The sequence below is a fragment of the Oncorhynchus kisutch genome, linkage group LG12, assembly GCF_002021735.2.
Source record: "Oncorhynchus kisutch isolate 150728-3 linkage group LG12, Okis_V2, whole genome shotgun sequence".
NCBI lineage: Eukaryota > Metazoa > Chordata > Actinopteri > Salmoniformes > Salmonidae > Oncorhynchus > Oncorhynchus kisutch.
In genome coordinates this window covers 45143326-45158792 of record NC_034185.2, presented here as the reverse complement: position 1 = coordinate 45158792, position 15467 = coordinate 45143326, and the positions used below count along the sequence as shown (strand labels likewise).

The 15467-nt window shown below is 42.6% G+C and overlaps 1 protein-coding gene and 1 long non-coding RNA gene across 4 annotated transcripts in view; both read left to right on the top strand.

The window, feature by feature from the left end:
- The first annotated feature begins 7655 nt into the window (after positions 1-7655).
- LOC109901058 (uncharacterized) lies at positions 7656-9934 on the top strand. Its single transcript, XR_002256672.2, has 2 exons — positions 7656-8817; positions 9206-9934. It is a non-coding gene; the product is annotated as an uncharacterized LOC109901058 (long non-coding RNA).
- A 3430-nt stretch (positions 9935-13364) lies between these two features.
- dchs2 (dachsous cadherin-related 2) overlaps positions 13365-15467 on the top strand; it is a 58294-nt gene continuing 56191 nt past the window's right edge. For 2 of the 3 annotated variants that reach the window (XM_031837619.1, XM_031837618.1), the window contains exon 1: positions 13366-15443. In XM_031837619.1, coding sequence (XP_031693479.1) covers positions 13695-15443 — 1749 coding nt within the window. In that variant the 5' untranslated portion in view covers positions 13366-13694. Of the gene's footprint in view, positions 15444-15467 lie in introns of all 3 variants that reach the window. The other variant, XM_031837620.1, reaches the window with a different exon arrangement.

The window sequence follows — 15467 nt, the reverse complement described above, 5'->3', positions numbered from 1 at the left end:
GTGTGTGTGCGTGTGTGTTAAAAACCGCAGCTTTTGCACTCTCCTCTATCAGCCTTGTTTGACAATCTGGGCCCCCTGTTACCACTGCCCGCTTCTGCTTTCTTACCACTGCCCACTTCTGCTTTCTTACCACTGCCCACTTCTGCTTTCTTACCACTGCCCACTTCTGCTTTCTTACCACTGCCCACTTCTGCTTTCTTACCACTGCCCACTTCTGCTTTCTTACCACTGCCCACTTCTCCTTTCTTACCACTGCCCACTTCTGCTTTCTTACCACTGCCCACTTCTGCTTTCTTACCACTGCCCACTTCTCCTTTCTTACCACTGCCCACTTCCCCTTTCTTACCACTGCCCACTTCTCCTTTCTTACCACTGCCCACTTCCCCTTTCTTACCACTGCCCAATTCCCCTTTCTTACCACTGCCCACTTCCCCTTTCTTACCACTGCCCACTTCCCCTTTCTTACCACTGCCCACTTCTCCTTTCTTACCACTGCCCACTTCTCCTTTCTTACCACTGCCCACTTCCCCTTTCTTACCACTGCCCACTTCCCCTTTCTGACCACTGCCCACTTCTCCTTTCTTACCACTGCCCACTTCTCCTTTCTTACCACTGCCCACTTCTCCTTTCTTACCACTGCCCACTTCTCCTTTCTTACCACTGTCCACTTCCCCTTTCTTACCACTGCCCACTTCCCCTTTCTTACCACTGCCCACTTCCCCTTTCTTACCACTGCCCACTTCTCCTTTCTTACCACTGCCCACTTCCCCTTTCTTACCACTGCCCACTTCCCCTTTCTTCCTCCAGATGTACAGGAGACTTGTCATGTGGCCATCATGTTGTTCACTTTCCTCCTCTACTACCCCATGAAACACACTGACCTTTACAAAACCCAGTGCATGTACACACTCTTTTAAGGAAACTCAGAGGCGGACCACTCAAGTGGAGCCATATATGGGGCTAAGTGTTCCGACACAGGGCTTTTGAGACAGAGTGAACCTACAATACCTGTGCAGACTTTGTTCAAGAAACAGCATTTCTGACCACATTGTGTGAATGTGATTTCTCGTTAATTTATTTTGGTCTATTGGTAAACGAACAAAGGGATAGTACAGTCCATATACCCATAGAAATAAAAATGGCATCCGCCAACCAACATTGAGATAATTTTCGATTACATTATTTTTTATTGAAGCCTTTGTTTAAAAAAATTGCATGAATTTAATTGCTTTCTTTCTTCAGAAACTAATCAGCTCGTTTGATAATAGCACACTTGGCTGTCACATTACGTTTGAAGAAGTATTACATTGTCACAGATTGTACCCTTTTGAAATGAAATTGTCCCTCTGAATGCATCCAGGGTTCATCTGAGAAGAACAGAACAGGTTCAAATCATTCATTTTCATCCCAAACATTTCAATGTTCTTGTCTAATAGTGATCATTGCTTGTTACAAGCTGTACAAATTCCCTCCAACAAACACAATTACATATGCAGCTCCTAGATCTGCTTTTTAAACTCCTATGAGCTATTTCTGTGGGTGATGGTTGACTGTTTCAACGCCAACGTTCTGATCTCTGCTGTTTGCGCAGACAGACTAACAGATGAACACAGAATGACAATAGATCACAAAGTAACAAGACAAAAAGCTGTAGGAGAAGAGTCGTTAGCTTCTGCTCAGAGGCTGAAACATCTTCATTGTCCCGTTGGTATGAAGAGATTTGGGAGACAGGCTCAGGAATGCGTAATAGTTTTTAAAAATTATATCCCAAATTACGGCGTGCTGTGTAAAGGCACGGGGACGAAGACCAAACAAACACGTAACAAAAACACTGGGTTGAAAGCCAAACAAAAGAGCGAGGAGTACCTCGAATAAATAACACAAGCGCACCTACGGGACGAGACCATCATCTGCTCAATCCACAAGGGCACGAAAGCCCAAAACACGCAGTTGGATTGCTATAAGAGTGGCCCGTAGTAAGGCCCTATTTTAAGTTTCTATTTTAGCTGACCGAGGAACGAAGTTGAGTCCAGAGAGAGGTTGGATGGGGATCGTTGCTGCACAGCTATTTTCAGGTCTCTCCCAAGATGTTAGATCGGGTTCAAGTCCGGACTCGTGCGTTGTCTTGGCTGTGTGCCTAGGGTCGTTGCCCTGTTGGAAGGCGAACGTTCATCCCAGTCTGAGGTCCTGAGCACTCTGGAGCAGGTTTTCCTCAAGGATCTCCCTGTAGTTTGCTCCATTCATCTTTGCCTAATTCCTGACTAGTCTCCCAGTCCCTGCCGCTGAAAAACATCCCCACAGCATGATGCTGCCACCATAGGGACGGTGCAAGGTTTCCTCCAGGCATGACTTATGGCATTCAGGCCAACGACCTCAATCTTGATTTCATCACACGAGAGTATCTTGTTTCTCGTGGTCTGAGAGTTTTTATGTGCCTTTTGGCAAAATCCAAGCGGGCTGTCATGTGCCTTTTACTTCCTTCTGCCCACTCTACCATAAAGGCCTGATTGATGGATTGCTGCAGAGATGGTTGTCCTTCTGGAAGGTTCTCCCATCTCCACAGAGGAACTCTGGAAGTCTGTCAGGGTGAACATCGGGGTTCTTGGTCACCTCCCTGACCAAGGCCCTTGTCCCGTGATTGCTCAGTTTGGCGAAGCGTCCAGCTCTAGGAAGAGTCTTGGTGGTTCCAAGTGATGGAGGCTACTGTGTTCTTGGGGACCTTCAATGCTGCAGACATTTTTTGGTACCCTTCCCGAGATCTGTGCCTTCGACACAGTCCTGTTTCAGAGTTTTACAGACAATTCCTTCAACCTGAGGCTTGGTTTTTGCTCTGACATGCACTTTCAACTGTGGGACCTTATATAGACAGGTGTGTACAAACGGAGTACGCATTCAAGAAGTGCCCTCCGTGCTCCGTTTTGCATACTTCGATTTGGACTCATACTCCGATCCCTCCCGTGCTCCAATTTGCATGCTCAGAGCACGGTAGTATGCATTTTGAGAAACATCCATTGTTATTATTTTCTGTCACAATTATTTTACTGGACAGTGGGCAGTCATAAGCTTACAGATACATATGTAGCCCTATGAATGCATACATCACATTAAAATGTTAATACCCTGATTACTGTCTAAAAGCAAAGAACATATAAGACTCTGTGTACAACAGGTACAGTATGTATAATATCAATACCACCACTATTGTATTCACTGGGCATTCACAGCCATGTAGATACAGACATACATGATTAAAAACTACCCAACTTGTTGACACTTTGTGTTGCCTTCACCAATCATTTGTCCTCATATTGACACATGCACTGCTGGGAGCAAACTTACCATAACATTTCAGATAGACAGGAGCTCCTAATTTCATTGCATTTACAGTGTGTATTGCGCTGTGTAATAATTAAACTCCTTATTAAATACAGTATAAATTATGCCGCAGATCTGCCCTATGTGAAATTGTATGATTATTATATAAACATATATATATATATATATATATATATTAAACCGGTGAAGTAAAACAACACATTTCAATTAAATGGTGCTTTCTCTGTCTTTGTAGGCTTGCTGGCTGTACACTTACAGAGGAGTCTGAGGATTTGGTCTCAGATTTCACTTCAAAACTGGATCTGAGTAACATTGACCTGCAAGATTCAGGAGTGGTGCTGCTCTCTGCTGGACTGGGGAACCTGGAAATACTGAGGTCAGGGCTTGTATAAAAAAAAAACATGTAGCTTTAAGCCTAGTCCTGGACTAAGAAGTACTTAGAGTGGTACTTTATAGGCAAAACTTGGCGGTAACATGAAGCTTATTAGGCCATAAGGATGTGCTCATTCACTTGGTAATGTTTCCTCAACATGCTATTGGCTGTTCCTCAGCATGCTATTGGCTTTTCCTCAGCATGCTATTGGCTGTTCCTCAGCATGCTATTGGCTGTTCCTCAGCATGCTATTGGCTGTTCCTCAGCATTCCGGACACATTCAATCAACGTCATTGCGTTTCCTTGACTTTAGTAGAAATTGTCATAATCATTAGCTGGAATGTAATTGCTTTAACTCTACCTGAACAGCTTCACAATATGGTCCTGGTATTTTAGTACAAATGTTGTTTTTACCGTAACTCTGAGACGTTTGATGATTAGTGACCCAGTTTTCATCACCAGAAGGAAGTTGTTGTAAAATCATGATGATCTCTCTCTATAGGCTGGCATTCTGTGGAGTCACAGAAGAAGGTAGCGCTTTCCTGGCCTCTGATCTGATCTGATGTCTTCTCCCACCTGAAATTGCTGAAACTGAGCTTCAATCACCCAGGAGATGCAGGAGTGAAGCTGCCCTCTGCTAGACTGGAAGATCTACACTTGTAGAAACTCAAGTTAGTAAAGTGACTTTTCAAAATGTTTTGTTTGGGTGTACCTTTACAACTTGTTTCACAGTAATAAGAATTCTGATTGAATTCTTGTTGTGGCAATCGTGAATTCTGACATAAATAAAGGCATCTCTCTAATATAAATAATGTAACTGGATGCTGTAGCCTAACTTATTGAACTGATATTGTGTCTAGAACTCTTACTTCCCACTGGGCACACACTGGTTGAATCAACTTTGTTTCCACATCATTTCAATGAAATGACTTTGAACCAACATGGAATAGACATTGAATTGATGTCTGTGCCCAGTGGGTTTTTCATTCTACTAAACTGCAGTTTATACACTGGCTGTGTCTGTCACTCACTGTCTGTTCTACTGCCTCTCCCACAGTATGGATAATAATGAAGAGTTCTGAGTGAGTATGTTTTTGTGTGTTTGTGTGTTTGATATAAGAATTTCAAGGCAATGAAAGCATTTAATTAATTTCATACACAGACACAGGTTCTGATCCAGCGAATTCTCTCTTCTCTAACTTATTTTCTCATCAACAGAGGCTTGTGATCTCACACTGGACTCAAACACAGCCCTTGATGGCATCTTTCTGTCTGAGGAGAACAGAATGATGGAGATGTTGTTTACATGGTGTCTGTGATATCCTGATACTGTAATCCAGAGAGATTTGACTTCTGGGCACAGGTACTGTGTAGACAGGGTCTGACTGGATGCTGCTACTGGTAAGTAGACTGTGAAGGGCCAGGGGTTGTGATAGGACTGACATGCACTATCGTTCAAAAGTTTGGGGTCACTTTGAAACGTCAGAATTTTTTTTATTTTTAAAGAACAGCTAAAAAAAGTTGTCCATTAAAATAACATCAAATTGATCAGAAATACAATGTAGACATTGTTAATGTTGTAAATGACTATTGTAGCTGGAAACGGCAGATTTTTTATGGAATATCTACATATGCGTGCAGAGGCCCATTATCAGCAACCATAACTCCTGTGTTTCAATGGCACGTTGTGCTAATCCAGGTTTATCATTTTAAAAGGCTAATTGATCATTAGAAACCCCTTTTGTAATAATGTTAGCACAGCTGAAAACTGTTGTTCTGATTAAAGAAGCAATTAAACTGGCCTTCTTTAGACTAGTTGAGTATCTGGAGCGTCAGCATTTGTGGGTTTGATTACAGGCTCAAAATGGCCAGAAATAAAGCACTTTCTTCTGAAACTCGTCAGTCTATTCTTGTTCTGAGAAATGAAGGCTATTCCATGTGAGAAATTATCAAGAAACTGAAGATCTCGTACAACGCTCCCTTCACAGAACAGAGCAAACTGGCTCTAATCAGAATAGAAAGAGGAGTGGGAGGCCCCAGTGCACACCTGAGCAAGAGGACAAGTACATTAGAGTGTCTAGTTTCCATATGACTGCGCAATCCACTGTCTCATCAGCTCAGCCAAGCAATTTATAAACTCTAGACATTATTTCACATTACTTTTAGACTAACGTTTATTTTTCAACAGCAGAGATTTGTATAAACCTTGCTGTCTGTCTCTCCAACATTTGCAACATTGTTTCAATGTTCAAATTCGATCTTCAGCTGTGCCATAGCAATGCATGTTTCGGGAGTTGGGATGAGACAGACAAGCAGGTAGGGTTTCTTAGCCAGTCAAAATCATGAATCAGCTGGCCTCATTTTTATACATATAAACAAAGAAATGTCATTTGAAAAAAGGTCAAAAGAAACGAAGTGCAGCTAGTTTGCAGTCTTTTTAGCTTCTGTTTAAAGTGACTGTGTTTGCTGTGTTGTTGGCTAGCTCCTCTGAACAACAGTGACTGAGTGAGCAGTTTCTATGCCAGGAGAAATCGTGCCTCATTAGCTCATTGTTATGAATGTTTCGAAATAAATGTCACTAGAAAACAGCTTAAACAAATGCAAATGCTACTACTTTGCTGTTATTTTGGATGCAAAAATCAATGTATGAAAATATGTGAATCATTATTTGAATATGTTGGTAACCTGTTTTATAAACGTGATAATATCTCGACTTTGTCTCGGGCCTAACAACACCCGTGCCAATATATCCTCCAAACACCGGTTTCGAGGGCATTATCGCTTAAATGACATCTCCACTGATACAATGACCCATCTGTACACATTCCAGACCATAATCACTGAGCCCCTCTACCCAGCATTTGGGGGCTGACATGATGCGTCCACAGTAGAGCTAATATTCATACTCCCTCCCTGCTTCTGTGTCCCTGTGTCAGGTAGAGTAGCCTCCTGTGTCCTGTAGAAAACACCTGAGTCTCCATGGAAACACCCTCTTGTTGTTATCCAACCGTGTGACATGATAGGGTGTTGTTGACAGTGTTGACTTCAGTTATGGACATTGTTCCAAATAAAGTTATTGAGAGTGATCATGACACCAGATATGGACATAAATAATCACAATGAGGTTGTAATGACATGAGTGATTGTTATATTCCTGGGACTGTGCATCCCTTTTCTGAGGTGAAAGGCCTTTATATCTAAGTAGGAGACATTTAATAATTGTGTTGTTGTTAAATCAGTGACACTGATCAAATCTATAGTTTGCAAATATTACTGTTTGGCAAATTACTATGTTGAATAATACAGATAACATGCAACACACTTCTCTGTCTTATTACCGCAAGAGAAAAAAAGCTTTTATGAAAGAAACTCTGTGTGTGTGTGCGTCCGTGTGTGTGTGAAATCTTCTGCCCTCTTCACCTCTTCTTAATTTCACTTGTCCAACTCTTTCAGATCTTTGTAGATCACAGGTATCAAACTAATTCCATAGAGGGCCGAGTGTCTGCCGGTTTTTGCACATCACTTGCACTTAATTGATAAATTATGGTAACTGAGCCCCTAGTTGTCAAGGTCTTAATTGGAAATAACAAAAAACAGCAGACACTCTGCCCTCCACTGAGTTTTTACACCCCTGGTGTAGATGAAGGTAAGAAACAAGGTGAGGAAGCCCCTTTTGACATGGGGGAAGATGGGTTGGGCAGGACGCCTTTTGATTGACACCTAAAGTGGCAAATAGCCGGTGTGGTGATACTGATGTTTTGTGGTGACTGATGATTTGTTGACAACTGCAGAATTTTAGCTCATCCTAACCCAGGTATGGACCGAAGTGAGTTTACGTAACATGTTAGGAGAACTAACGAGGCAGGTTAGGAGAATTAATGTAGTAGATTAGGAGAATGAGGTTATGGTCAAGGTTAAGAAAAGGGGCAGGGCTTCGAACACACCGACTGCGTCATTGCATCACTGCTGCGTAACATTTTGCACAGCTAGGCAACTATACTGATGCATATACCTTTTGCAGATAGTTGCATGCGGTTGGACACATGGAGGAGAGAATCATTTTCGCAGTATCCTCAAAACCGTGTCTTTTTGACACAACTGCTGGCAGCGATAGGGACATAAACACAAAAAAATGCTGCTTGGAGACAAGTGTCCACGATAGTAGGATTGCCAGGTCAGCTTGTGCTAGATGTGGCTAGTTAGCGTTAGCTAGCTAGCTAACCTAGCCAATGAGGTGTGTGTGTGAAATAAATAGTCAAATAAATTATGCTAGTTACTACCCCTGATAACTTTACCAAATAATCATGTTTGAAAGAGTGTGAGTGTATGCTAGATTAATATAAATTGTAGATACTACTGTACCCCTGATAATTTGGTCAGATAACCGTGTGTGTGTGTGTCTGTGTACAGTAGGTGACATGTCCATGATAGCTATCTAATAACTATAGTTATGCTAGGTAATGGTTTAGCTTATCATGTTCATGTCTATGTAGAAGAAGACTGTAAGAGGAAGTGGATAGGACTCAGGGACAGGTATCAGAGAGAGAGAGAAGGGCAGAGAAAGAGAAGAAGAGGTCTGCGTCAGCAGCCACATTCTTTCTTTTCTGGATCCATTTATTGTGCCTAGGGCAATGAGTGGCAATTTTACAGCCAGACCCTCTACTACGTCATCCACAAGTGTTGTCCCCACCGGTGCATCAAGACCCTCTACAACGTCTACATCATCCACGAGTATGACCACCATGGAAGATTATGAAATGGAGGAAGCACCTCTGGATCTAGGACCACTTGAGATTATTATGAACCTCACGGAAGTGACCGCTGAGGACCACGTTGAACAGCATGTGGCCCGTGGAGAGAAACGAAGAGGAATGTCACACCAGGTGTCGATCGGCGGTACCAGCCCCCAGATCCACTCAACTCATTTCAGCAGAGGCTCCTCCAAGCCGTCGAGAGGGATGCAGCCCAACCTGATGCTCACAGGAAGGAGGATGACGAGACCCTATTTGCCATGAGCCTGGTTCCAACGCTGAAGAGGCTGCCTCAGCAAAGAAAAGCAGCAGTCAAGGTTAAAATGTATCAGCTGCTTTTCGATGACAAGTTCAAGGGTACGTTTTTTTTTCTCTCCACATCACAGGTAGTGTCATAAGTGTTGCGACAGTAAAGTAAAGTAGGTCATTTTTACAGTATACTCATGTAGGTAATTTGTATTTCAGATCAAAGTATAAATATGAGGAACATGTATAGCTGTTGTTTCTGGGTTAGAAAATATCCTAAAACAGTTTGCTGTCTAAATATTTGCCTGTCACATTCATCTTTTGATCTGAAATACAAATTCCATGAGTAAACAGCAAGTATTACCAACTTTACCACACCGTTACTATATTTATCCCACTAACTACACTATACAAGCAGTATTTAGTTAACATAAATCTCACCTTTTATGGTGTCATATTATGGTAAGCTTGTATGTGTTGTTTTTCTCTTCCCTTTCAGAAATGGAGTCAATTTAGCCGACCAGCTCACAGGAAGGACAGGAAGAGGAGTTGTCTGGTTGTTGTTTTGACCTCCCTCATTGTACCTTTCTTTTCACACACGTCAGTTCCGTTTAAATTCAGTCAATTCATAAAGTAATTTGTTTATAATGTCTTAGGATAGCATTCATTATTAGTGTTACATAGATTTCTGAATTGACAGAATTGAAACTCACACACTGGAGAATTCACAGATGCTCTTGTTGGTCTCTTACGAGACTAAAGGTGAATATATTTATTTCATTTAAAACCACTTGAAAACCAGTGTGTTGAAACTGTTTGTGAAGTTATGTTCCATCGATTGGTCCATGACGTCCAGGGGCCATTTGTTTGTTTAGCTATGTTATGGTTACACCTTTTTTTTTTTTTTTACAGAGACACACACCTCTTCTCCACTTCTCTCTGTCCCTCAGATCTCCAGTGCCCTGCCCTCTCTTTATGGCCATGTCTGAAGTTCCCCTACTACGTCTAGTCTTTATGAGTTGTCCCTGTATCTGTCTGCAGTTGTGCCAAAAATACATGCTCTTGTTGTTCTCTTACAGATTACAGGCTACACATTCATTTTATTTATTTTTTACACGCACACACCTCTTTTAATAGATCTATTTAAAAAAAAAATTTTTTACAACACACATACCTGTCATGTTCTTTCCTGTACTTGAATACTAATTAAATAATGTTTTCATAGTCAGTTGTTTCAGTTGTTTATTAATATCTCATTTAGACTTAATATGCTTATTTCTTGATGAAAATAAAAACACATTCTCTTCCTAATTAGTTTATTTCCCACCTGTATTTTGTCAGGCCAGTGAACATGGTGGTAAACTGTACTATTTGTATGGACCCTAGGTTACCCTTTCCCTTTGTTATCATACTAACTGTATGTCGTATAACCTTAATTAGTGCTCCTGCTCACCTGGTGTACCATGCCAGGTGTGTATAATACTGACGTTAATGGGAGAGGGAAGGGGTTAAGGTGTGGTCTGTACTCCCAAATTTCACTTAAATATAACTTCCAAATGAAGAGAGACAATGATACATAATGTAATCTGGGGGAAAAATGCAACTTTATGGACAATGGTGGATGGTTCTTAAAATAACCTTTGTGGTAGGGGGGTCTTAAAAGAGCTGTTTCACTCCACGGCATACTGCCATGGGACTTCACGTGCTGGCGATGAGAAGTAGGTGGTCAGCTTCTCCATCACCTGGAGTGCCTGTCTGGGGGCGTTGTTGGCACCTGCCCTGGTGACATCAGGAAGGTGACCATTTGGCGTTCCCATCTCCATACGGAGCGGCTCCTGGAATGACCTCCGCAGGTAGTTGTGGAGAACACATGTGGCCTTCACGCAGGCATCGACATTTGAGGGGCTGAGACCAAGCACTCTCCAATACATTCTCCATCAGGCTTCCAGAATCCCAAAGGCGCATTCAACAACTAACCTTGCCCTGGACAGTCGTTTGTTAAAGATCCTTACAGGCTTTGGCAATGGCAGCTGGGGTCCAGCGTAGGGCCTCATGAGGTTGGGACTCACGTCATCGCCGACGAAGACGTGGGGAACAGGTCCCAGGTCTTCAGCCCCAGGGAGTGATGCAGGTGGTGGAATATCCAGGGTCCTGAATATATATCCTGAAGTGCCTGGCCAAAGGCAGTCCTGGAGGGTCCCGCCATCACTTCCCTTGCCGTAAGCACCAACATCGACAACACGGAAACAGTAGATGGCATCTACTACAGCCAAGAGTACAACTGAATATTGTAGTTGTAGAATTGCGAACCTGAGCACAGTGGAGCCAGGATTACTACATGTTTCCTGTCAATGGAGCCAAGACAGTTGGGGAAATTCCACCTCCCCAGGAACTCAGCAGCGATGGCCCTCCAGTCTTCCTCCTTGGGGACAGGCATGTATTCACCATCCAGACAGTCCCAAATGGCTTGTGCCACAGAGGGGACAATGCCTGCCACCGTGGACCATCCAACTCAGAAGCTGAATCCTATGGTCCTGTAGGAGTCCCCTGTTGCCAAGAATCTAAAATATAATTCAAAATAATGATCAATATTGTGTATAACTTGAATTCCACCCACATATTATATCTACTCATATAGCTACCTCATTACTGTTTATTATGCTTTACTAATTATATTGTAATACTCATCAACCATCATTAACAATGCCTTGAAACAGTACAATTCAGTCTATGACTATATCAATAAACTGTAGTCCAGGCCAACTCTTCTCTTAGAAAGAATGGTAATATCTACTTAAAAGGGTTCTCTGGCTGTCCCCATAGAAGATCCCTTTTAGGTTCCAGGTAGTACCCCTTTTGGTTCCAAGTAGAACCCTATTGGGTTCCATGTATTAAGTATTATACCTGGAACCAAAAATGGTTATCCTATGGGGAAAGCAGAAGGACACTTTTGGAACCTTTTTCTCTAAGAGTGTATGTGAGTCCAATAAGAATGTAATGAATGACTGTAACTGTCTTGAACAACAATGGGTCCTGGAGAAGACTAGCCTACCTTCATCAGGGCAGAAGGCACCTTTCTTTTCATTTGGTAACATTGCATAATAAAAAAAATCGATTATAAACCAACTTTGGGAAAAGTTATAGTCCCAATGAACATTCTGTAAAAGTACATCTGATGTCAAATAGGGACTATTAACTAGAGTCCTTTAGCTAGCTAGGTTGCACATAAAAACAATGTATCAAATATCAATCAATTATGGTATCAAAGGCTTTAAAAATGTACTAGAATGTAGCTTACCGGAGACAAATCGCCAGGCGTTCAACTGGGCTGATGGACTCCCGGTAGTTGGTATCCATCCGGGTGATCCTGGCTCCAACCATCTGGAGCAGGTGATCGAACTGGCTTCGGTCCAGACGAAAGTAACTTCGGAATTCCTGTCCAAACAGTCGAAACTCTTAAATTAGACGGTGGAACTCCCCTGCCTGCTTTCGGGACTTTAACCATCTCTGGACCCACACAGACCTGCGCTTTCGGCGGTACTGGTCCCGGCCCAACAGCGCGATCAAGACCACCTTCCTCAACGTTGGTCTCATTGTTGAAAGAGCCTACTCTGCTATCTTGACTATTTATTATTGCATTTTGCTCCAAAACTGCATTTTGGAGGGAAATTATACTATGGCTATCACAATTAATTTGTGGATGTCATCGAATAAATAATATACTTGGCAAATAAATTAATAAAAATGCAATCAAACTGTTTTGATGTAATCCCACATTTTTACTGAATATGTGTGCAAAAACAAATCTACATTCACATTTTGCTACTTTCTGTCAAGTCTACACATACAATTTGATGCATACGTTCGATTTGCAACTGCCTCTGCAACGCAATGCTGCAAGGCAAATGCAGCGTTCCATTGGAAATGAAAGTACTTCTGGTGTATCGAAACGCAAAACACAGTCGGTGTGTTCGAAGCGTTAATAAGCTTGACTAAAACGCTACAGCTGTCAACAACTGTTATCCCTGACATGACATCTAGATGGAGCTGTACTCCATCTAGACACAACCAGACAAAACATCAGTATCATAACAGGGTGCCCAAAACCAATGTCCATTCTCCAAAACACTGAAAATGATGAACTAATGATAGGCTGCTACATTGACAGGCACTGTGAAAGACATATAAGGAGAGGTATCTGCATTTTAACCCAAGTGCCATGACAGAACATATCAGTAGATATGTTCTCTACAGAAGATATATCAAGCACAAGAATATTGCTAGGTTAAGAATATTGCATCTATAACAGTAGATGACAGATTATCTTAATAATTATGATTAGACAATTATGAGCAGCAGAAATAATACGTTTAGGCCTACATTTAAGATAATACACTTCAAATGATGTGACTAATTACAGTACCATCTTTTGTGCATTAATATTACTTGCATAAGATTTTCTGGGGACTTTGACATGTTCTTTAACTTTATCTAAACACAACTTATTCAACATATTTTAATCTTATTCAATAATAGCAACAACTAACATATGTGCTGATGAATTTAACATTCCATCTGGATGTTTAAAGGTTAAATACTGTACCTCACGTGACCTAATTAGAGCTGACAGGCAGTCAAGGCCACGGACACTCGCGTCATTGAAGGTACGTGCTGCGCGCTCTAGTTGGGTTGCCGGTAGTACCAGCGCGGGTTCAGTGTGTATTCTTACCCGACGGATTTCGGGGCATTACTATTTTTCCAATATTATAAATATTTCGAGGGACCTAATCATATTACGTTAAATAAACTGTGTAACCATGTTTTACATGTTGAAGAGTGAACTATCCTCTAACCGAGCGCAAGGATGTGTTGTTACCTGTCCTCATTTCGAGTGTCTGTCTGAAACGTGAGTAACGTTTTCTTCAAGACTCACCGTGTTTGAGAGTCATTTTACACGGAAATATGTAAATTAAACTTCGGAATATAAAATGTCGAGGGCAAGAATTAGCCGTCGAAATGCGGTGACTTTATTTCAACTATTTGCTGTGTGTCTTTTGTGGGAGCGCTCATTTACTCAACAGGTGTACAACCTCAGTCTCTCAATTGAAGAGGGACTACCTGCGAGGACTATTGTTGGGGATATAAGAGCGGGGTTACAGACTCCAAGCAGTGGATTTTTTATATCTGAAAGTAGAGATTCTTATGTTTTTAAAGACTTAGAAATAGATGCAGACACTGGAATAATTTCAACAGCTGTGGTGCTGGACAGGGAGAGCAGAGATCAGTATGAATTTGTGGCAGCCACTCTCACAGGTGATGTGATTAAGGTAAAAATAGTGGTTAAAGATGTAAATGACCATTCTCCTGTATTCTCCACTGAAAAGGTGGAGTTGAATGTGTCAGAATTAAGTCCTCCAGGAACTCGCTTTGAATTTGAGGGGGCTAAAGACCAGGATGAGGGTGAGTTTGGAACTCAGGGTTACCGCATCACTGAAAGTGAGATGGGAAATATTTTTAAGGTGAAATATCGTGAGGGGGTTGGAAATCTATTCAACCTGGACCTCATCCTCACTGACAAATTGGACAGAGAAACAAGAGATTTTTATTGCCTGACCATTGAGGGATTTGATGGGGGTATCCCGCCTAAAACTGGGCTACTTAAGGTTTATATCCACGTCTCGGATGAAAATGACAACCCACCTGTGTTCAATCAGACTGAATACCAAGCTTCAGTGTGGGAGGATGCTCTGGTAATGTCACCTGTGTGTCAGGTCTACGCCACAGATCTGGACCTCGAAGACAACGGGCTCGTAACCTACGAGATCAACCGCCGCCAGAGTGACCCGAATGAATTCTTTGTCATCAACGGAACTTCTGGTGTCATCCATGTTAACAAACCCTTAGACTTTGAGACACAGCCGTTTTATGAGTTGATTGTCAGGGCGAGGGATAATGGTGCCCAGCCAGAGTATAGCAGCACCTTTGTAGCCTTGAGGGTACTAGACATCAATGACAACAGCCCCATTATCAACGTATTGTTTCTGAGTGAGACTGGGGAAGCCGAGGTGTCGGAAGGGGCAGGTATGGGGGAATACGTTGCGAGGATATCAGTCTCTGACCCCGACCTGGGAGAGGTCGGGAGGCTCAGGGTCACCCTCGAAGGTGGCGACGGGAAGTTCACCCTGAAACAGACTGATGACTTCCTGTACGCCTTGTGCGTGGACGGCGAGCTGGACAGGGAGAAAGAGGGGCTGTATGAGTTAAAAGTGGTTGCCTCTGATTTCGGTAGCCCACCATTGAAGAGTGAAAGCACATTGGTGTTGAGGGTCACCGACACCAACGATTGGCGGCCGGTTTTTGACCAGGACATCTACACTGTGTCTGTATCTGAAGATGTACCCCAGGGTAGTTCCCTACTGAGTGTGCAGGCCAGAGACTCAGACGACGGGGTCAACGCAGCCATCCTCTACTCCATCCTACAGTCAGACCAAGACCACCTGGTCAACGTCGACCCAGAATCAGGCCTCATTACCACAGCAGCCAGGTTGGACCGTGAGAGGGAGACAGAGGTGCGGTTCCTGATGGTTGCGGTCGACGGGGGGTCACCAGCCATGTCCTCCACAGCCACCATCACCGTTATGGTTGAGGACGTCAATGACAACGAGCCTGTGTTCCAGCAGCAGCTGTATAATGTGTCCGTCCCGGAACACACCCAGATTGGGAACTGCTTTTTACAGGTATGTTGGCTAGTTTAGTTTGTG